General features: G+C 42.6%; 1 protein-coding gene across 1 annotated transcript in view; it reads right to left on the bottom strand.

Annotated features, from left to right (window-relative positions):
* Positions 1-12,125: 12,125 nt before the first annotated feature.
* The window catches only part of SLC6A5 (solute carrier family 6 member 5), a gene marked incomplete at both ends in the record, with an annotated part of 48,516 nt that continues 37,286 nt past the window's right edge, over positions 12,126-23,355 (bottom strand). Inside the window, 3 exons of the mRNA XM_081280388.1 lie at positions 12,126-12,281; positions 14,400-14,567; positions 18,570-18,670. Of these exons, the coding sequence (XP_081136514.1) occupies positions 12,126-12,281; positions 14,400-14,567; positions 18,570-18,670 (425 nt within the window). The remainder of the gene's footprint in view (positions 12,282-14,399; positions 14,568-18,569; positions 18,671-23,355) is intronic.

The following is a 23,355-nucleotide window of genomic DNA, read 5'->3' as shown; positions in this document are numbered from 1 at the left end:
TTGTTTGGGATATGGATTATACCTCAATAAAGCTGATCGATTCTTTAGTGATCATGACAAACAGCAAAAGATTGTAATTCGGTTAAGCAGGACTTTTGATTTTTACCTCCTCCCAGATTTGCTCTCTGACAACTTCTAAGGGGATGGCATCAGAATTTACCAAGTGATCCAACCAAATAACCCATGGTTATCCTTAACTCACTTCCTTATGTCCTACATCAAAGCCATTATACCTTAAAGACAAAGCCCAAGGCAATCACTTCTCGCCATCCCCACTGTTCCCATTTTCCTCTAATCCATCATCATCTCTTCCTTGAGCTACACCCACAGAGTCTTCTTGTTGCCTCCATTCTTGCCCCCTATAATTCAGTCACCCTCCAGCTGTTGTGATCTGTTTTTATAAACATGTATCAAATTATATTCCTTGCCCAAAAATCCCCCTGCTGTCATCATATTTTTGGAAAAATCCTAATAGTTTACAAGACCCTTGCCTACATCCCTGGATTTCTCTTTCCCCTTTGTCCCCCTTGCTCACTCCAAGGGGGGCTTTCTTGCTGTTCCTCAAACATACCAAGTTCATACCTTCCTCACTGTCTTTGAGCCTGCTGTTCTCTCTACCTGGAGTGTTCCTTCCATAAATCTTTGCATGGTTCCCTCTTAATTGTGACTCAAATCTCTGCTCAAATGCAAACTCCTCAGGGAGACCCTACCTACAGAAGGGTCTCACTTCACTTCCAATACTCTGCTTTAGTTTTTGCTGTGCTTCCTATTATCTGAAATGATTTATCTGGATACTTAGATATTCTCTGTCTCCCCCAGTATAATGCAAGCTCTTTTCTTTCTTGTTCACCACAATGTCTTTCCACCTAAGGCTGTGCCCAGCACATTTTAGCATCTCGATGATTGTTTGTTGAATGAATGAAGCAATGGATGCTCTGGTAGGAAGCAACCTGGAGAACTGACTCTTCTCATTGGCTGTCTCCAAGGCAACAGCCAGACTGCCTAGTCCCACTGGCCCCCAGAGCTGCTCCATTGCTGACACTATGTGGGGCAGCAGATCCCACAGAGGAAGAATGAGAAGGATTCCTTTTTACTATCCAAACAAAATCCATAAACTAGATAAGTTCAAGCCTGAGAAACTACCCATCTCATTTTCTGCTCACCAAACTCCCCTTCCTCAGTGACTCTCCTTTGTCTGGCCTTACAGCTCCCTTTATATTAAGGACATATAACAAGTTTCCTTATAAAATAGGCAAAAGTGAAAGGGTGGTGCTGGATTGTGCCTCCCACCCTGTCCCAAAAGATATACTGATGTCCCAACTGCTGGCACCTGTGAATGTGACCTTATCTGCAAATTGAATCTTTGTCGCTCTCCTGAAGTTATGACAAGGTCATGAGGGTTGGCCCCAATCCAAAAATGACTGATGTCCTGAGGAGAAGAGGAAAATTCCATGGGAGAGCAGGGAAGAAGAGACACGCAGGGAGAATGTCATGTGATGGTGGAGGCAGACCTTGAAGTGCAGCAACTAGAGCCAAGGAGAGCCTGAGGCTCCCAGAGCCTGGAAGAGATAAGAAAGGATCCTCCGCTGCAAGGCTCAGAGGGAGCTTGGCCCTGCCGACCCTTGATTTCGGGCATATAACCTCCAGAACTGTGAAAAACTGAATTTCTGTTGCTTTAAGTTTCCCAGTTTGTAGTGTTTTGTTATGACAGCCCTAAGAAACTAATGTAAGTGCCAATTTGTTTGCAGGGCCAAGAATGTATAAAAACATCTAAGTTTCTTTCACAAACACAGCAGTCTCAGTACCCTGTGGAACTCTGCAAGCCCGACTTGGGTGGGTATTCTTTCCTGAAATGTATGTGCATTCATGGAGAGGGCTTGGGTGACTACATTAGTGCTTTGCTTTAATTACTACAATCAACCTCAATAACAGCTAAATTAGAGGGCCCTACATTTTGCTAAATTAACTATTGCCCTTCTGTCTTATAACTTCAAACACTTTTAGATCAAAGCTGGATATTAATCTATTAAAAAATAGGTAGAAAAATCTATAGATAAGCTTATAAATAAAGGCAACTCGTTATTCTCTGGATGAGACTGTTCTGATCCATAATATCAACAATCTTGGGAGAGCTTCAGGTTTCTGATGACAAGATCCAAGGTGCGTACAGATGTAGATTGTATACGTGTTAGGTAAACACATGTTTACCTACAAGAGGTCCTGGAAAGAGGCCTCATTCTAGCCCAACCACAATGGCATAGGCTACATTTATTAATTTTAACTATTGGTGGGTCACTGCTCAATGTTTTCTGTAAATGAACTCATTTGTTTTTCAAAACAATCCAATTAGACCCATAGGATCGTTACACCTGTTTATAGATATGGAAACGGAGCCCCTTGGTCAAATGAGCAGTTCAACCAAGCTCCACACCCAGGCAGTATGACCGCAGTCTGTGCGCTCAATTATTAAATTCCACCTTTTCTCCTGGGATGAAGCCTGTGCCTTCTCCAGGTTGAAATCTTGTGGGAGCTCAAGCTCTTGTGCCTGAGCTCTGAACCAATTGAGAAATAAGACAAGAGAACCAGCAGAAGGCAAAGCGTCACCTTCATTAATATAGAGACAGTGTTGGAACAGCATAGCCTCATGTGAATGCCAAAATGGACTGGCCATCTGCCCTCCCTCTGGGCTGGACCTTGCCCCAGCCATCTGTCCCACTGATCAGGATGAAGACAGAAAGCAAAAGAGACCTCATTGAGAAGTGAGGAAACACTGACCAAAAAAATGCCTCCTTGGCAGCAAAATGACAATAAACTCCCCGCATTCCCAGAGGTTCCTTTGGTTTCCCTTTAGTCATGGCGCTCATCCTACTCCTCACGCCAGTCAGGATGCTATCTGGCTTCATTAACAGTTACCACCATATCATAGAAACTTAAATAATAGATGTTTAATACTCTCCCGGATCAAAGAATCCTAGGGTTAGACATTTGGTTGCTCTATGAAGTCCTCAGGGACCCAGGTTCTTTCTAGATCTCTCCTCCACCATGGCTAGAATATAGTTCTTGCCCTCATGGTTCAATAGTTCTGCAGGTCCTCCAGCCATTATTTCCACATTCATACAAACTGTGGACGAGAATGAAGGGAAAGAGGACATGCCAGGGAGTCTCGTGTATCATTCCCCTTATATTTGAGCAGAACCTAGTCACAAAACCACTCCATATTTGTCTGTTACCCTATTGCTGCACAACATCCAACCACAAAATTTTTATGATGTACAGCATTAACATTAAGCTTTTTTTCTGATTGACACATGGAAAGAATTAATATTGTTAAAATGTCCAGTCTAGTCAACATCACTAAGCATTTATTCTCATGTATCTGCAGGTTGGGTAGGGTTCAGCTCATCCAGGCTGGTGTGGATGGGCAGTTCTGCTTCAGGATCTAGGGACAGGGCTGATTCTACTGCTCACTGCTGGTCTGTGTTTCAGTTGAGTGACTCTGTCCATCTGCCTTTTATCTTCCTTGAGCCAACAGACCAGCCAGGATGTATTTTTCTCAAAGCTCAAAGAGACACCAAAGAGCATGTGGAAATAGGTGAGGCCGGTTGAGATCTAGACACCACACTGGCTCACTGCCACTTCTGCTCACAAGCACAGGCGCGTGACCAAGCCCAAAGTCAAGGGGAGGTAGAAAAATTTGCCTATGAGGACATAGCAAGAGAATGATATGGATAGGCTAAGGAAATGGAACCAGATCTATCTACCATATCTGGCTACCAGGGTCCCTGGAAATGTCATGTTTCGGTAGAATGGCTAAAATCAGAGATGTGACTCAAACAGGGCAAAATCTGGGGCAGTCATCCATTTCTCCCACACTGCCTTGCATTACACCAACTCTGTGAAATAGCAATATCTGCCATGTGTAACTTCTTACCCTTCACCTCTGTGAAAAGAGTTAACAACCACTCACAAGAAGGCAAGAGGGGTGCACACCAAGATTGGCAAGGTCCTGTACTTACCTATCAAGGTTCTCCATTTTGGAGCAGATGAGGCAGGGTGGTTTTTTCATATGGGCTATCTCAGAGCCCTAAGCCAGAAAAAAATAAAATCCATGCAATTTTAGAAGTTAGGGCCCAAGCCTCTCTTGGTGTCTCCCTCTAGAACAGCAGCAATGAGAACCACCCGATAGAAACAGCAGGCAGCCTGGAGGAAAATCGTGCAAATCAATACCCCCCATAAATAATCACAGAATCCCTCAGCCTATTTTCTGATCGAAAGGAGAGACAGAAGGAACCAAGTTATGGTGTTACAATATCTGGGCTGTCCCTAAGGCTGCTGAGCCCTCCTCCAAGGTCCTACATGCACCACACCTCCCTGGGACTCCCAGATTCTGCCGTGATCCAGCAACTAACATGGCAGCACCTGCCATGGCAAGAGTACCAGGATGGTGTTCCACCTCGCTGCCATGTCCGTTCCTATTGACTGATGTCCTATTCACAGTGACTGCTCCAATTTTACAGTATGACTTCCTATGGCCTCAGTCACAGGAGTCAGAAGGGAGACTTCTACCCAAAGACCTTTAGATGTGTGACTCAGTGTCTTGGAATTCGCTCCAAATGCTTTCAAAAAGCAGGTTTTGTATGCAGTCAAATCAGTGGCCTTGCCACAAATCTCCCCCCACTCCAGTTCCTTGACACTGTGACCAGTTAACTTTCCAGACAGGTAGAACTGACTCTAACAGTACATAGCCAATATTTATATGAAGAGTTACTGTTCAGAAAACAATTTCACCTACAAATTCTAATTCAATTTCCATAACAACTGTGTGAAATGTGTATAATTATCTCAATTTTACAAAGGAAAAAACTGAGGTTATATTAATAAGGAAAAAGCTGGCACTTGAACCTATTACAGTGCTTTGACTCTGGCAGCAAAGAGGCCTCTGACAGGAGATACGAATCCATGCTTCTGTGGCCTTCAGGGCTCCCTGTGGCCTGCCATGTAATATCTGAGCTCTAGATTGCCACCAAAGGCACTTGATTGCAAGTCTTAAGCTACATTTTCAGCCTTAGTTCTTAATTCCCATCAGCATATATGACACTTTCCAAATTCATCCTTCATTCATTCTTGAAATGATCTGCCTCACACCATACTGCCATTCATCAGGAAAACCATTCTACTACCCCACACTAATGGTCAAAGTCCTCCCTGTGTACCAGTGCCTATTTCATGACATCCTGACTAATCCACAGCCAGAGGGAATTTCTTCTTCTGCTCCCCCTCAATATGACAAGCCCCTTCCTGTCATCAGTTCTTCTGTGGCTCCTAGCACTTTCCACCATGTTATAGCAATGTACATGTAGGTCACTGTGAAGAAACCTGAGGTAGGGACCTAGTCTTACTCCTGTTTCCTGCACTTTATAACATGGAGCCCTGTTCCTTGTACAGAGCCAATACTCAATTTTTGTTTATTCAGTTTAAAAAATGCATTGCTGAGCATCTATTATGTGACAAACTGTTAGGTGCTAGAAACACATCAAATAATTAAGACATTGAGTATAATGTGAAAATACATGAACGAATTGATGGCTGACGAAATTGTGATTCTGTTTCAGTGTTGATTCACACTATGTTCCAGACATTAATTTCTTCTTAATTCTACTAGTGTTGGTAGGAAGAAGTTTTCTAGAAAAGGGAATGGGTTTGTGTTAAATTACTTGTAATATCAAAATTCTTTTAGAGCTACAAACTACACTGAAAGGCAAGAAAAAAAGTGACCCAAACCACACACAGGGTCTCTGGTTTACACAGTGGAATGTGTAAACAGAGGAGTAAATCCAATTTTTGTAAAGTCAGGCCATTTCAATGGCTCTAAAGGAGTTTTCTATTGTAACAGGCCCTCACTGTGAATTCTTAAGACGGCAACTACTCACCCCAGGCACATCTCTTTGTTAATCCAATTCCCACTAAATAGACTATTATGACAGAGTTCATGAATCAGAAATGCTGGAATAAATGACCTGGGAATTCCACCCAACTGTGAGATTCTGAATCTCTGGTTGCAGGAGAGACATCTAGGCAGAGGAGGAGAAGCATAAAAAAGTCAGAGAACTCTTCAAGGGAGTAAAAGAAAGCTGGAAAAGAAAATGCAGTCAAGTCCAAGGGCAGGAATAGTTGCCAATCAAATGAAATGAAAATGGTTGAAAGACTGGACGGAGGAAGCCAGGTTTGTTCTCAGAGCAGATAGCACATGAGCACCTTCCAGACAGATCCTCCTACCCCTTCTTCCTAACAGCACAGAGTAGGTTGCTCCTGCCATGGATGTGTGACCTCTAAGCTTCCACATTTGTCCTTATCCCCATTTCGGAAAAAATCCCCATTTAGTTCAAAAGATTACAAAACCACAACAAAGCATTTCCAACTGAAATTCCATGGTATCCAATATCTGCTTTGAAATATTCCAGAGAAATGCCATTCAGGGAGGGAAAAAGAAAAAAAATAAAAACTGGGTACGAGTTGACAACATTATTAGGATTCTCTCCAGTTTTATGTATGTATGAGAATTTTCAGACTAAAAAGTTTTTAAAAAATGAGCCAAGAAACTCAGGAAAAAGACAGAGAGTGATGAGCTAGCACCAAGTTCTGATCCCACAGAGCAAGGCTTCTTCCTGCCAGCAGACCCTTGCTGGGAAGATAAGACATGACACAGGATGTGGTATTTGCTTCTCTGTGCACCTGCTGAAGTACAGTTTGATGGCCCATCCTTGTGTGTGAGTAAATCTCATTACCACAGGACTCTCCTAGACTGGGGCTTGACCACAGGTTGGACATCTTGCTCTTGGCATGCAGCAGCTATGAGGGCTTTCCGTTCCCACTGAGGCTGGTCCAGATCATCCCTCAGCCATCTAACACTGAAGTGGAAATCGGAGGCAGAGCATATGTATGTTATGTTCATTTGAGGACAGAGTTAGGCTTCTGTGTTGACATGATCAGATGAGAGAGGTCATGACACAGGACCACAAGGCCCCATCTCCAGGCAGAGAACATGGGGATCCCACCCAATCAAAAGGAGAGAAATGGCATTCGTTCATTGGTTTGATGATTTAATATGGGTAGTCTTTCTACCAGGCTCTGAGTTCCTTGAGATCTGGGACTGTTTTATTCAATTTTGCCTGGGGCCTAGCACTATGTAGGAGCTATGTAGATGTTTGCTGAATTGAAATAAAGCTGAATTGAAAACTGACAAAAATAATCATCAAAACACAAGGCTTTAACGTGCCCAGTCCTTCTGTTCAGATCTCAGATCTACTCACATTCCCATTTCTCTCTCACTGTTCCCTTCTCTTCCCTCCTCCCCCTCTCCTCTCTCTCATTTTCTTGCTTTCTTCCCCATGAGGAGTAATTAATAATTCAGCAAACAATAGTGCATTCTGATGGTTAAGAATATAACAATTTAATTGATATTTGTTTCTGTAGCAGCACAACAATCTCTCATTTTCCCAGGAGGGCAATTTTCCACGGCTGTTCCAGGTTTTGCACAATAAAATAGATCAATCCTAGGGATACCTGAAGCCCTTCTGTTAAGGAAAAAAAAATGTGGTGGGTAAAGGTTTTGTAACAGACACAATACCTCAATCATTATGTTTTAAACACTGACATTTATTTAGGGTTTGTGGACTCATACATTATTAGGATAAATTCTAATTTATATCAGTATATAATAGGCAAATATATAATACAATAAATTGCATTTATACACATAAATACAAAATTTGAGGTAGGGCCTCAAGAATAATGACTTCTTAAATGAATAATGCACAGTATATAATATGTACTCTATAAGATATATATATATGATGCATCATTTGTAACATAATATATTTTCTTCATGTACAGTTAATGAAAAAATAGAAGGACCTGATTAGGGAACATATCTTTATTCATGGGCAACAGTACCCACATAAGATGCTTTCATTTAGGACATTATCCAAGTACACAATTTAAGAATTCACCTATTCCTTGATAGGTCCATAATAAAGTGCAAAAAAAGACCAACAAATGAGAGACAACAGTTTCTAGTCAATTACTATGTATCACCCTAACAATAAAATACACCTATAAGGCAAATGGTTACCTGAAGATGTATTTCATCCAGGGCAGGCAAATCCTACCACTGCTTGCTTTGCAGAGGTGATGAATGCCAATCTGAAAACACTTCCTCTTTGGCTGCAGGCTACTCAAAAGTGACTGAGCAGAGACCACCTTTCACAATTACTTGGCCTTTCTGGACAACCAAAGCAAAATCTGGGAAAGACAGGAAGCTTCATTTTCACAAATTGTAGGGTCACTCTATGGGGGAATGAGTATCAATACTAAATCGCCTGCCTTTGTCCAGCCTGGAAGTTTTCTGCATGATACCCAGTGTGAAACACAGGAAACGCTCATTTGTTGGCCTTGACCCTTCGTCCCTGCAAGATACCCCTCCCTTACAGAACACCTTTGCTAGAGTCATCTGCCTCAAATAAGCACATGGTGACTCAACTCCAGGTGTGATCCTGCCTTTATAAGTATGGGGAATAACATTTATTGTGCTAGCCCCTGGAAAGAGGACAGTGACCAATGGCCAAGGGAACAAAGACGAAAGAAAAACCTTAACATTAGGCATCCCAACTGGAGAAGGTGGACAAGAAGGACTGAGTCACACGTAGATAACAGAACAAAAACAGACAAAAATTCACCTCCCAAAGCCACATTGGCATAAGGACAACTCCAGTCTTATTTGTTTAAAGATCATCGTGCTGAACTCTTTTTAAAGTGCTGCTCACGGAAAAACAAGTCGCTCTCATGTCTTACATATTAAAATCACATTGAAAATTTCAAATATATTGAGGTCCTCAAGATTTTGCATTGACCACAGATTTCATGCAATAAATAAATACAAAGGGAAAAGAAAGGACAATTACAAAAGACCAGAACCGGACACATTTGGACTTGACAAACAGGACCCTAAAGAGATTACATTAAAAGTCACGAATATGTGAGACAAACATTTGCATAAGAAGCCACAATAGCAATAGTTAAGAAATATACATTTTTTTCCTCCTTTAAGAATATTATAGGGTTACGATTTTTCACATATGGCTTGTTTTTCTCAGAATGGGTTTCTGGCATTTGTGGTGTTATGAAATTATCTCACAAGTGGAAAGTACCCACCACTCTGCACAAGTGAACCAGTGAAAGTCTTTCCTAAAAAAAAAAAAAACATTTTTCCTTCCATTTGAAGGAAAACCCTCAGGTGGCAGTTTATGACAGTGCTATTCATTTTCTTTTTACTCATTCATTTTTTTTTCTTCCAAGTGACTGTGCATTTTAATAGCATGGAAACGATCCATCTGGTGGTACATATCTCAGCTCTAAGCATCCCAGCCCAGTCCACGGGAGGTGTAACACTGTAGATACATGAAGACTGACAGCTCAGAACTGAACACATCCCTGCCAGGGAGAGCCTCAAAGGTGAACGTGGCTATAAAAATCAACCTGGTAATCATTTCCAGGTAAGTTCAGAATCTTTCACCTGAGTGTGTCCCTTTAAGCAAATTTTGTATGAAACTTGAAAATCACAGGAAATAGAGAAACAAGAGAAGCCCCAGCTGCTTGGTGGGCAGCTACTGGGTCTTTCCTAGAAAAATTCTAATGAACACAAATATAACTACCTCCAAATACAAAACATACTGGCTAATGAGGAGTTCTCCATCCTCAGAATTAAGTCAACTTTCAATTTGTACCTGGCAGCCTCCATGAGGCCCCCCTCCCCACTTTCTTTAATCACAACGGCTATAATTGGTGGGTATTGGATTGGTGTCCAGCATCGTACTCCATTTTAGCCAAGTGGCAAGAGGAAAGCCAAAACCCACTCACCCTGACACAAACATCAATCCCATGAGAGAATGTTCATCAATTTAAGCTCTTTGCTTCAACCTTCAAATTAGAAAGACTGCAGACAATTTCCAGGCCTAACTAATTCCTCCCCCATCTCTCACTCTGCCCAATAGCAATTGTAGAGGCTGATTTTTGCTACTACTCTACAACATCTGGTGCAGGAATGGGGGCTTCTCATCAGTATGGCTTTCTTGGGAAAATCAGGGTTGAGGGCAGACAGGTCAGGACAGCAAACCCTGGACAGGTGAGGCCACAGCTTAGCTTCCTAAAACTGAGATTAGGGGAAGCTCAGGGTTTAGTCTCTGTGATAGAGTCCAACAAGGTCTAGCTTTGGGAGACAGGGAAGAAAGGAGAACAAGGGGAACACACTGCAAACGAAAGACACGCAAACCTACACTTCAAAACTCAGTTTTGTTTCCTTTCCCAACACCTTTCACAGGCCACTCTGGAAAACTAGAAGTTGGAATCATTGTTGGAAAATGGCAATGATATTTGCCCTAGAAAAGAGAGAGCTCAGGAAAATGAGTTGGGACACTTTATACAAATGAAGTCACTTCTCAAAAATGTTACATTAAAGTCTGTTGTTGGGTTTCATTACTGTCAAACAGGATGAAAATGTCATGCCAATATACAAGATTTGAACTGAAAACTTTGCCTGAGACCCTGTAATAAGAAGACAAATGAGTGAGAAAATGATTGAAATGGTCTCCCCTAAAGGAAACAATCTTAGGTTTAGATATTAATACTCTAAGGGGGAAAAAATAAAACCCAGACTACGCTATTCTAAACTCACCATCTCTATAGTGATTCATAAGATATTTATAAGGACAGAAAACACCACTACGAGTACACACTACATGAGCACATATCACATTTTTAAAATTTCATATATGCATGTTCAGGATACAAGAAGATAATAAAGGTTACAGCTTTGCCAATCTCCGCAGACACATGATCTGCTCTCATTAGAGTGCAGTTACAATGAGCACTGTGAATAGGGAACTCTTAAAATTGAATTGGCTAAATGTAGTCTTAAAAGCTATAGTCTTAATTGGCTCACTCACTACCTACCTAAGCTGTATTTATCAGAAATTTCTGTAAATACGATGACCTAAGATATACTACCAGAGCAGTGAATATTGTGGTTGCTTTCTATTAAACTCTTCACTTCTTTGATTCCTCCATGACCACAATTGGCATTGACTATGAATGAAAAAGTTAAGAGTAAAAACTGAGAAATTATCTTTGAAGAGTGTGTGGCCAGTGTGTACAATACCTAGACAAACCAGGGTAAATTTTATTTTTCCAGAGTCTGAAAGACAAGGTATCTACAGCTTATAGAAAGACATTTAGAAGAGAAGAAACAAAGGAATGTAACATTGAACCACAGTGCTAATGTCACGCAGAAATTAGAATGGTGCTCTACCGGTGAAATGAGACACAAATCACAGGATGGCTCCTTGGAGGGAGGTGGAAGAGATGGCCAAAAGTACTCACAAGTATAGTTGTTAAAAAGAATTTAAAGAAAACTGAGGGAAGAGAATAGACACTTCACTAGGATCCAACATGTGTGGAGAGTGAAGCACATGATTTCATGGTACACCTGGTCCAGATGAAAGAAGGAGATGACCAATTGTGACTAGAAATATGAGCTTAACCACTTGTGGCATCTGAGTCTACTGGCCTTGTCTTGCATCCAAAATAATTCCTGGCCACTGCTATCCCTCTAAATGTACCCTGTCCTGAACTTTTGGTGTCTGAATGAAATCACTACGATGCTGATGAGTCCAAATTGACAGTCCTAAAATTCTGCCATTCAACGCATGCCTGACTGGCACCCCAAAGACAACACACAGTGGATGTCTGTCTACTGACCAAACCACACACACCAGCCAGCATTCACCTAGTTGACCCACCCCTGCATGATGAAGCACATGCTCCGGGGACCAACCCCTCCAGACATCGACACCATGGACACAGGCAAGCAGCGCTCCAAGTGGCCCGTGTGGCTCTCACTACAGCATGCGTCACGCGTCACTATGCCTTACTTTTCTATGTAACCATCTCATGCACGGCTGTGAACCAAGATGTGGGGGGAAAGAAGGAAAATGGGAGGAAAGCTGGGGAAAGTCTTAGGCAGAGGCAGACAGGAAAACAAGATTAAGTCTGGAATATCCCACAGCATTGGACTAGCACTGGGTGCCCAGTTCCAAATCCTTTACTGGCAGTTTGAGTCCCAGGGAAGAGGTGCCCAAGGGGTCGATCATGTTCTTGTAACGCTCCCCGCGGTGCTGGGCTAAGAATGGGCCCCAGTCGGGCTGTGGCGAGCACACCAACTTCAGCCTCTGTGGAAAAGTCAAAGACACACATGGTTACAGAAGTAATGCACCTCCCTCCTCTAGGGGCCACCCACACCCAAGCTGCTTAGGACATTTGCCAGGGCCCCTGCTTGGCCACGAGCCCCCCCACAAAACAGGCAGTTAGGAAGATCGGCCCTATTACTGAGCTAGGTCAGGGACAAATAAAGAGGAGACTGCTTGGTTCACTTGAAATTCTTTACATCATCCTGAAAGCGTTATTACAATATTTCCGTGTTTGCCTTGTATAAGATTAATAGAGGATAAAGGGCCCAGATTTTAATTACACATTTTTTTCCTTCCAAATGAAGGGAATCTGTGAGATTCCTCTCCACTGCTGAATTCAGCCTGAAAAAGACATGTGCTCAATTACTTTTGTTCTGTAGTCTCAACAGTGGGTTGCTGCATCAAAATAATTGGGTTTTCTTTAGCATATTTCCCCAAAGTATATAAATGACCAGGAAAAAAAAATCCCAACCCTAAAGATACATCCCCAAGAGTGAGCAGAGATTTTAATTATCTGTTGGCAAAAATATATACTTCTGACTTGGTTCAGCAGTGCTGGTTCTTGCAGGCAAGCTGAAAATAATGGGAGTGTCTCTACTCCTTCAACTGAAATTTTTATGGAAAACATAATTTGACTGGAACATTTTCTAGGAAAAGGAAAGAAAACATATTTCTGACTACATAAGCGGGAATAATTATGTGTTTATTACCTATTAAAGTGAAGCTGGTTCTTATAGCTGTTAGTTTAATCTCCCCTTAATCATCAGTTTGCAACCTTTGTGTCCCAAATCAACCATAATAAATTTATAGAGCCGACTCATCAGTTTAGAGAATTTCAGCCTAAGACAACAGTAGCAGAGGCTACCCCAGGTTCTGTTCAGAGGGAAAGAGATCTTTGCGCCTATTGGTGGGGAGCTTGATCTGAGGTGGGGGTGAGCAGCCCCTGGGGGTGAATGGGGCCAGGGTTAATTTACCTCAAAGGGATAATGAATGAACGGAGTTTCCTAAGAATTCAAACTGGAGTACTGCTTCAATAAAAAGACTTCCTACACCTCACCTTACCAATTCTGTCTCCATCTGTAGGCCAATAAAAGCAAAAACTACCCCCACCCCATAAGTGGACATCTGTGTTGTGGACTTCCTGTGCACCTTACTTACTTCCGTCCTGCTTCTTCCCTCCCAAGCCTCTTCCTTTTATCATTCTGGCTGCCCAAAGGCAAAGCCCAGACAGCTGTTCTTCTCTGCCCTCTACTGACAGGTGTGTCTAAATCATCTGGAGATGATGCCAGGGTCCCCTTTCTCCAGGATCTTGGTTCAGTGGAACTGCCTATAGCCTGATGGTTCACGTTTCCAACCAGCTCCCTGGTGGGCCCTCCCCCACACCCTAGGTAGCAATGGTCTATTGTAAAACGCCAGGCCTTCAAGATGGAGGGAGGGCTGACTGATTCCTAGCACACCTGAGCAAGTGACTTCACAGTGGCTCAACAAGCAGCAGTTACCTTCCCATCTGCTCTGGATGAAGGCGGGGATACTCTGCATTACAAATGGGAATGGGTCCAGCAAGGATTTGCTTGATAAAGAAAAACAAGTCTCACCTCATTCCAGCTATATCCCGGAACTTACTACATTCTATAATATTGACATTAATCAGTCTGGACCCTCAGTCATTCCTAACACAGGGACAGTAGGAAGGGGTAGTAATTTCAAGCTTAACGGTAATAAATGTTTGGGAGGGAGGAGGCTTGGACAGAGAAGAACATCAGGAAAGAAGAATCTGATGTGTGGTTAAAACAAACACTGGGATTTAAATTGTGGATGAGGGGAGAGGAGGAGGCACTCCGATCATTTATTCCCCAGAGCTGTCACCACACTGAGGAATAGCATAATAACAGCTCAGCCTGTGGATTGGCTGAGCCCCTCCATTAGAGGAATAATACATAATAAAAATGGGATTAATAGAAACAGTGGCAACTGTAATCACTTAATCACCGAATCTCCTCTTGAATAAGTTTACTGAATCTTTTGTTTTTTAATGCACAGAGCTTTTAGGGGCTTTCCCTTGGGAGAGGATGACAGAGGAAGGAAGGGGGGTAGAATTACCTCAATAAATCTGCCAGGTGCCAGATACATTTTTATCACAAACATAATTGGGATCCAGATAACAGAACAGGCAAGCATTAGCCAGCCCAGCACCATGGACCAGTTAGGGTAGCGGTAAGATCCATAGGTCATGGGCTCCCACTGGTAAAAGCTGAAGCAAAGGATAAACTAGGAAGAAAAGAGAAAAGATATGCATTAGGGTAGTGAAGTGATTACTCACTCCTTCAACAGGCATGCGCTGAACCTATTATGAGATGGATGCATTTGTATCTATTATCTCATTTTATACCATGTCAACTCTGAAACAGAATTTTCCAAAGGAAGATCTGAATTTCCAGGAAATGAAGATGACACACACTTAGCTGCTGCCCCTGCATTTGCTGTCCCCTAGGAGCTGAGCCATATGTATGCATGTATATTCACACAGACAGGCTGAGAGGATAAGTCAGAAGGATTCACACCAAAGCAACTGATGGTGAGGCAGGGGAGGTTCTATGGGGTAGTCTGTACTTCCTACAGTGGATAATCAAGCTTTGTTATAAAAGAAAAAAATGATTAAATTTACACATTTTATTTTAAAAAAAAATTTTTGAATCTACTTGGCTTTTTCCTTGAGTGGGGAATGGCCCACATCCAGGAGCTGTCTCTAGAGCTCGCTAAATGAGACCCAAAGCGGTCCCGAAGCAGTGACTGAGCTGGAAGCCTGCTCCTACCTATAATAAGCTGTGGGACAAAGAGAGAAGATGCACAGCTCCCCTGTCAATGGACTCAAGGTGAATGGGCGTCACCACCCAATATCCAGCTAGACCCCAGAGACCTGAAGGCTAATCTTGGTTCTCCACTAATTAGCTGAGGGACCTTTATGTCTCAGACTTCTCTGCTATAAAATGGATATATTTCACAGTGTGAATAAAGCACAGGGGTTTTCTGGGGAAAACAGTCTAAGTATTTATTCAAGAGTCCCCCTTCGATTTTAAGAGAGGTCATGATTTATTTTCTGCCCATTATTTCCTGTCACTATCCACTTTGGCTGCAGCTGCCATGAGGTTCCTGTGAAGGTCTGGCCAGTGCAGCTGGAGAGGAGCAAGGGATGCAGATGCTGGGCACCTGCAAAGACAGAGCAAGGCTTCTAATTGCTCTGGTCAAGCTTTTTTTTTTTTTGGGTGTGGGGGGCATATCCCGGAGAAAATTATGTGACTCCTGTATGCATTCTTCCTACAGCAGCATCAGCCTGGACCAATTCATCCACTGAAGTCCTCTTCTCAATTCCACCTTTCTCATCCTATCCTAAGCTATAAAATAACTGCCCCAGAAAAGATCAAAGGGAATTATGTCAGAAAAAAATTTATATCTGGACATATTTTGGAAAAGCATGAAACACTATATAAATGCTAGGCATCTATGTTATCATTGCAAAGCCCAAGTGACCAGGACAAGTGATTATTTCAATGTAACAATAATTAAATATACCAATTCAAAGCAACATGAGTCTGAAGACAACTGTTGAAAAAATGCTTTTATGGAAAGAGATGTCTACTTTAGTCTTTAGTCCTCCTTTTAAACATTTGCCCCTAGAGTTATAAGCTTTATTAACCAGTCTATTGGAAGTATGGCCTAATGTAATTATGGTAAGCTGCTCCATTTCATTTACTATATAAATAGCAATACATCTGCTTATGTGTGTGCATAACTCAGTAACGTGATCTGACTATGTATACAATAATTGCATGGAGAATATTTATAACTCTATAAATTCATGAAGGCACATATAAAAATGATCAATTTTATTTCAGGGGCTCTGAGGTAATTTAAACCCATAATCTTAGCCTATTCTAGCACACCACAACTAACCATTTTACACAAGGGTAAATGGCAAAAACTAAGTGTTGGACTTAGTCCTTTGATACCCATTTCTAGTTACACAAATATCACGACAAACTTATAGGCACAAACTTATTCTTTGCCAAACTTGTTCCATTTTCCAAGGAAGGTTTGATTTTTTTAAAAAAGGGGGGGGGTTATCAGGACCTCACTGGGTCTGGCTGTTAGAGATGATAATTTAACCACCAAGTCATCCTGACCTTTAGCTGATGGCAGCCAAAGAAGGTACCAGAAAGAGACCCATAGGTTGATGGTGATAATAGTTTCAATGGCTTCAAATTGTCCCTACCTTCCAAACAACATGGAAGGGCAATCTGGTTCAAATATTTTCTGAAACCTCTCCACAACTTTCTCAGGATTCATATAATGAAAATCTAGGAAATTATAACATAATTTCCTAGAAACTGTCTCAAAAAACACAAGAAGTTCCTATAATTCCTCTTCCCTGGCATTCTGTTCACAAAGACTAGAACTGTTTTAATCCAAACTGGCCGAACTCCACTCGGAAATGAGAGCCTGGGTGTTAGAAATGTATTAGAGCATGAACTTCAAGCCTAGAAAGCCCTAGGTTCAATCACTGGCTCTACAAGCCTTCTAGCCCGGGGCAAGTTCCTTAACCTCTTCGAGCCTCAGTGAACACAGCTGTGAATTGGAGAGAGCACCACCCACCAGGCAGAGTGGCCATAGACTTTGGGGATAATGTTTTAAATTGTAATAAACCTCAACACAGAGGCGTGCTGGTTATTACTGTGGGATTTTTTTTTCCTGCAGAATATAATCAAATTCTCTGAAGCTCTTCTAGGATCGGAAGAAGCAAAAGAGAAAAATAAATCATGAGGGATAATAACTGGGAAAATATCCATGCTCAGCAGAGACAGGGAACGCTACTGTCCAGAGGGTCTCTGGCAGCAGAAGGCATTCTGTGGGAGTGTTGCCCCCAGCAATGAGGAGGATCTTCACACACACCTCAGACCTGAATTCAAGGGGATGAAAGCTATCTTAATCCTTTCCTATTCATGTCCCAAGCTGGTGGGGCTATTCAGACTAACTACAGCCTCTAAAATAGGGGTTCCAATGTGGATATGATGTTGATCTGGGGAATTAATAGTTTTTGTGTCTAAATTTCTAGCTTTTCAGAAAGAAGTATTATGATTATATTTCACTCTGGAAAGAAGAAATAAGGGAAGGAGGAAGAAGGAAGAAAGGAAGGAAGGAAGAAAGGAAGGAAGGAAGGAAGGAAGGAAGGAAGGAAGGAAGGAAGGAGGGATGGAAGGAGGGAAGGAAGGAAGGAAGGAAGGAAGGAAGGAAGGAAGGAAGGAAGGAAGGAAGGAAGGAAGGAAATTTTCTTTGTGATTATACTTTCATCCATCCTGTCTTGTGTTTCATAAGCAAAGCTGGTATCCTGCATTCAAAGGTCTTAATCTGGTTTCTACTGCCACCTACTGGGTCAAGCAAAAATAACTGCCTCCTCTAGCCTTGCCAACATGACACTCCCAAGCCAAAGAGGAGAAAGAAAGGCAAGCCAAAGGGGAAGGGCAAGATCTCTGTTAATGACTGTGCTTGGAGAGCAAAGCGAGGCGAAATTGATGGCTTATGGCACAATAACAAAGGTGATGAGATGCAAGTATAAGCCCCTATGCAGATTTACTGACACGTGAAAGGTTCTAATCTTTAAAAAGATGAATGTCTGATGATCCCAAAATGTCATCTTCACACTTGAGGATGAAAAGATAGTTCTCCAAAGCAATAAAAATGAACAATAATGATCTCATTAATGCTCTCTTATCTGTACAGCAGCTGTACTGAGTAGTGGTTAGGAGCCAGACTGCCTGGGTTCAAATCCAAGCTGTTGCTAATTATTAGTGTACAAGTCATATCCTCTAGGTTTCAGTTTCCTCACCTGAAAAATGGATGTTAATTATAATGCCTGCCTCATGGAAATGCTGTGAGAAGGAAATGAGGCTATATGTATAAAGCACACAGCCTGAAACATGGTTAGAGTGTGGCAGCTTTGGACTATGAATGCTGTCGATACATAAGGCAGACAGATATAAGGAAGGGTCAGTGTTCTGCAGGGGTACTCCAAAAGCCTATGCACTAATCCCTGACCATTTAAGCACCTTTAGGCATGTCATTTCGCCTCTCTGAACCTTAGTTTCTTCACCTAAAAGACAAGGATAATACCCATCCTACCAGCTTCCCAGACTCATACATACATGTTTTCAAACATCAAACATTGCATATATACATGCAAGGTGCTATTTGCACGAGAAAGCATGCAATCCTTACAGTTAAAATGGTTGGAGTTACAAACGCCCAGCAGACTTTCCAGAAAATGTTGGGCTGGAATCCAATCATCATCTCTATATCTTCACAGAATCTTTGCAAGCCTGCAATAGACAAGCAGAGACCAAGTCTGAGGTGCAGTGGCAGGGGCTAAGGAGAGAGCAGAGGGCAGGCACTCAAGCTCCTTACTCGAGAGCCATTGGCTAAGGATGACCCCAGCCTGGTGTCAACATGACCCCTATTATGCAGGGAAAGAGCAGACAAATGACTCGTTGCCAGGAAGATTAGGGCAAATTGAACATTTAAATAGATATTACATACTCTCTGCAGTGAGGTTCAAAAATGTCAGCCCACAATGACATCTAAAAAGCTCATTTCCAGGTGTCTTAGCACTGCCACAGCCTGCCATGTTCAAGTACAAGAGGCTGTTTTGTGAGATGGCCTTATGTGCTTAGTGACTAGTCTGGCAAAACCAATTAAGATTGTGGTCAATAAACAGAGTGTATTATAAAAGCCCTGGGATTTAGAGTGAGAGTCACTGTACACTGGTTTCATGTCCCCACTCTCCCAATAAAACTCCTCCAGTGACCCCAGTTATCTTTGCCCTTTTTAAGACAATCATGACAGGGGAAACCCAACACAAATTCCAAGTGGGCGTCACCCACTGTGTTGGGACTAAAGGGCTGCTGTCCTCTTGGACAACTGTATAAAGTAAAATGCAGAAGTGACAGTAATTTGGGGCCCACCCAACACCACCCCTGCATCCACTCGATTTAGGAAAGCTTCCTGGAAAGGAAAGGCCATTGAAAAATGTTTTGGAGCTGAGCTATTCCCTGCATTCTTTCCTGAGCTTGTCAGAAGTGTGGCCTTCTCAGATCTGTGGAATGAATATGCCAAAGGAACCGTAAAGGTCCCCCAAGTTCAAGCTCCTTTGTATTTAGCCGTTCTGAAAATTCATTCAGCTGTATACTCAAGATACGTGCTCCTTGCAGTGAAGAAGGAACCCTAGTACACTGTTGACAGGAATATAAATTAGTATAGCCATTATGGATAACCTTCTGGAGGCTCTCAAAAAATTTAAAAAATAGTTACCATAAGATCCAGCAGTCCTACTACTCGATATATATCCAAAGGATTTGAAATCAGTATGTTAGGATCTAAAACTTAAACCCCAATTCTGCAACCAACTCACTGTGTGACCTTACATAAGTCCTCCCTCTCTGATCTTTCATTGGTTTATTGAGGAGACTGAGCCAACTTAAGGCCTGTCCAGAGGTCCATCCGTGGTGCAAGGAGGCTCTGCTTTGCTTTTTTGCATCTACAGGTAATTACTGAATGTTTTGAATAGTGGGCCGTGCCAACTTTGGATTTGTTTTCTCATTTGTTTCCTTTAGTGCTTTATCAAACACCTTCAGATAAGTGACCACCAGACACTAGGCCCCTTGGGCTTAGGTGAAGGGAGAGAACCAAAGAAACAGAAGGTGAAGCTGAGGCCCTCAAAAGCAAACCAAGTGATCTGAAATCAGATCTCAGTGGAATGAAAGAAACAAAAGTGACAAAGTAAGGTTCTAGAAATTTCTGTTATCAGCTCATCCTGTTGCCAATTCTTCACCATAAAACTATCCCCAAGAGATGGTGATGTATGGCTTGAATGGGGACACTGACATGACAGGGTCAAAGTTAGACCTGAGGGGGACAGCTGGAAGTCTCTTCCTAGAGGAGGGGATCATGGTTAAAATGTTCAGTTTTCAGGCTGGGGATGTGGCTCAAGCGGTAACATGCTCGCCTGGCATGCACGGGGCGCTGGGTTTGATCCTCAGCACCACATAAAAATAAAATAAAGATGTTGTGTCCACTGAAAACTGAAAAATAAATATTTTTAAAAATTCTCTCTTTCTCTCTCTCTTAAAAAAAAAAAAAAAAGTTCAGTTTTCCCAGAGGGGACTAAGAACTGGTCCCCAGCTGTGGGAAGGGAGGGATGATGGCAAGAGGCAGCCCCATGCAGAGGAGCAGTCCCAGGATTGGCAGTGCAAAGGCTTGGGCTCCCAGGCCAGTTCATCTTCCTCCCTGGACCTCATACAAGGGACCCGGCCTCTACCTCTGACAGCTCCAGGTCCTGCGATCGCTGCTTGTTCTGCCAGCTTATAAGCTGCCCTTGCAGATGCAGCCAAGGGGTACCAGTTGGGAGCCACTGAGCAACCCTCCTGCCTTATGCCCATTCCTGAGTCAAGATCTCCCATCCCTTCAGCCCCAGCCCTCCCATGTCCTGGCTCACACCCCAGTCCCCACCTGAGTCTCTTACTGAGTCAGTGGCTATCTTCATCTTAGACCTTTTTTATTTGGCTTCCCCTGCATGCTCCATGCTTTCCACCAATCCAATTCCATCTTGCCTTCAAAGCCTAACTTACAATAAACAAATTGTTCATGGAGCCTTGAGCATGTTCAAAAGACTTATCTGCTGCCTGTCCTTGAGCCTGGAGATATAGGACAGCAAGTAGTTGGGCCCCAAAGGAATCTGAACCACCTCTAATCACTAGTCTGAATTATCAGAAAAACAGGAGGAGGAAAAAAAAAAAAAAGCTGAACTCATGCCAACTATTCTAGACTCAACAAACAGATGTGAGACTCAGAAACCAACCCCCAACAAGCTACATGCAGACAACCAATCCTAGATTGGGTAGACTTGTGCTTATGTAATTAGGGGCTTTTGTGCTGATAAGTCATGCCCCTGCCCCTGGCCTGGATGTATTCTTCTGGGAGCAGCCCTGGCGGCTTCTGGCCTTGAGCTATGCAGACTCACTGGGACCCAGAAAGACACCCCCCTCCCCTTGCTTAATGCTCTACTACCACCACCTTGAAATTCTTACATGATTTTTAATAAAAGACTCCATATTTTCATTTTGTGCTGAGTCCCAGAAATAATGCCTCCATTCTGTGTGTAGGCTCCAGACAAGTAAACCCCCATATTATTCCTCTAATAGCTACTGTGAAGGCCCTACCCCTGAGAGCCAAATCCCTCTGATAACTAGGATTTCCCTGCTTTGGTGGGGAATTCAGCTTAGCACTCCCTAAGTCTCAGTGTTTATCTGTTTGTTTTTCTATTATCTCTGAGACACCACCTTCTCAAGGTTTTCCTAACTATAGAGGCTCTCCTTCATCTCTGGATAGTTAAAGGTTTCACAGCCAGGTGCCCAGCTTAGCCCTGACCTTCTTCCCAATGTCCTCAGTGTGTTTGCTCTGCCTTGGTAACCATGAGCAAATGCCATGAATGTAAGAAACTACCCCTTCCCCTCACTACTCCCTTTTCTGGGAGCACACAGTAAGCACTTAATAAATACTTGGTTATTTACTCACACATATTCACAGTGTGAGTTATTAATGGACTGAAGTCTCTTGTTCCTAATGCATACTGAACCCCAGGATACGGAGCTTGGGAACCCTGCATCCTGAAGTGGGAGGTATATACAGAGTCATTTCAACTGAAACACAAGTAAAGATAGAGTTCAGGTAGGGGGAGGCCATGAAGAAAAAACAAACAAAACAAACAAACAAAAAAAAAACGAAGCTTGGATTTTCAGAATTCATGGGGGAGCAGCTTTTGTTTGCTCTTTGTTTATGTTTTGTTTTAGTTTGTTTTGTTTTGTACTTTAAAAATCTTATGAAGTTCTGCCAGCAGGATGAGCAACAAGAACTGAAGAAGACACATGCCATCCTGTAAAAGCCATCACTTTTGGTGGAAAGTTGGTTGGTGGAAAACCAACGATTCTCACAGGATGTGGAGAGAGAAGACTAGAGGTAGGGTGCTAAAGCACCACCCGACTCAAGTGGAGAACAGAAGAAGATGATTGTACCTAGCAAAGTGTCAGAAGCAAGCGGTCAGTAGGTGTGATGCCTCGGTGGACACGGTTCAATCACCTTGTTTCTCCAGCCAGAAGATCCCCTGCTGGCTCCCAGAAACATGCACTTCACTTTTTCAAAGTGACTCTCCTTTGGTTAAAAAGCCAGTTGAAGTTGCCAGGCACGGTGGCACACACCTATAATCCCAGTGGCTGATGCAGAAGGAAGGGGAGTTCAAAGCCACCCTCATGGGGCTGGGAGTATAGCCCAGTTGGTAGAGTGCTTGCCTCCAATGCACAAAGCCCTGGGTTCAATCCCCAGTACCACAAAGACAAAGCCAGCCTCAGCAAAAGCAAGACACTAAGCAACTCAGTGAGACTCTGACTCTAAATAAAATGCAAAATAGGACTGGGGATGTGGCTTAGTGGTTAAGTGCCCCTGAGTTCAATCCCTGGTACCTCCTCCCCCCCCCACACCACCACCCCCAAAAAAACAATTAAAAGGATCACTCCTATACCACACTTGGGGAGTTCTACCTTTAACCCTGGGTCCCTCCAACCTGGGGATTGGCCTTTGAGGCATGTTAATCTAAGAATTTGGATCAGCTCTTTCAGTCTAATAATAAACTGCCTACACCATATATCAACCGCTTGAGAGGCATCCTCTAGAAAATAGATAAATATCAAAAATAAACAGGAAACACAAATCTCTGCAATTTACTTGCTTATTTTTAAGATTCTGCAGCCTGGAAGGCGATGCACCAAATTGATCAGGTTCATGCTCATTCTTCACAGTTTTGTGTTGAACTGCCTCACACTAACCACGAGATCTGGGGCCTCACGATCTCAATAGAGTGCACTGTCCTCGGGGATACGACTACATATTTGTGCAGGCTTTTCCTTTCATCACTGACAACTGTTAGCTTAATTAACTATTTCTTCCTGAAATTTTA

This window comes from Spermophilus citellus, assembly GCF_964194105.1.
Source record: "Spermophilus citellus genome assembly, chromosome: 2".
Classification (NCBI taxonomy): domain Eukaryota; kingdom Metazoa; phylum Chordata; class Mammalia; order Rodentia; family Sciuridae; genus Spermophilus; species Spermophilus citellus.
This window is presented reverse-complemented; position numbering and strand designations above follow the sequence as displayed.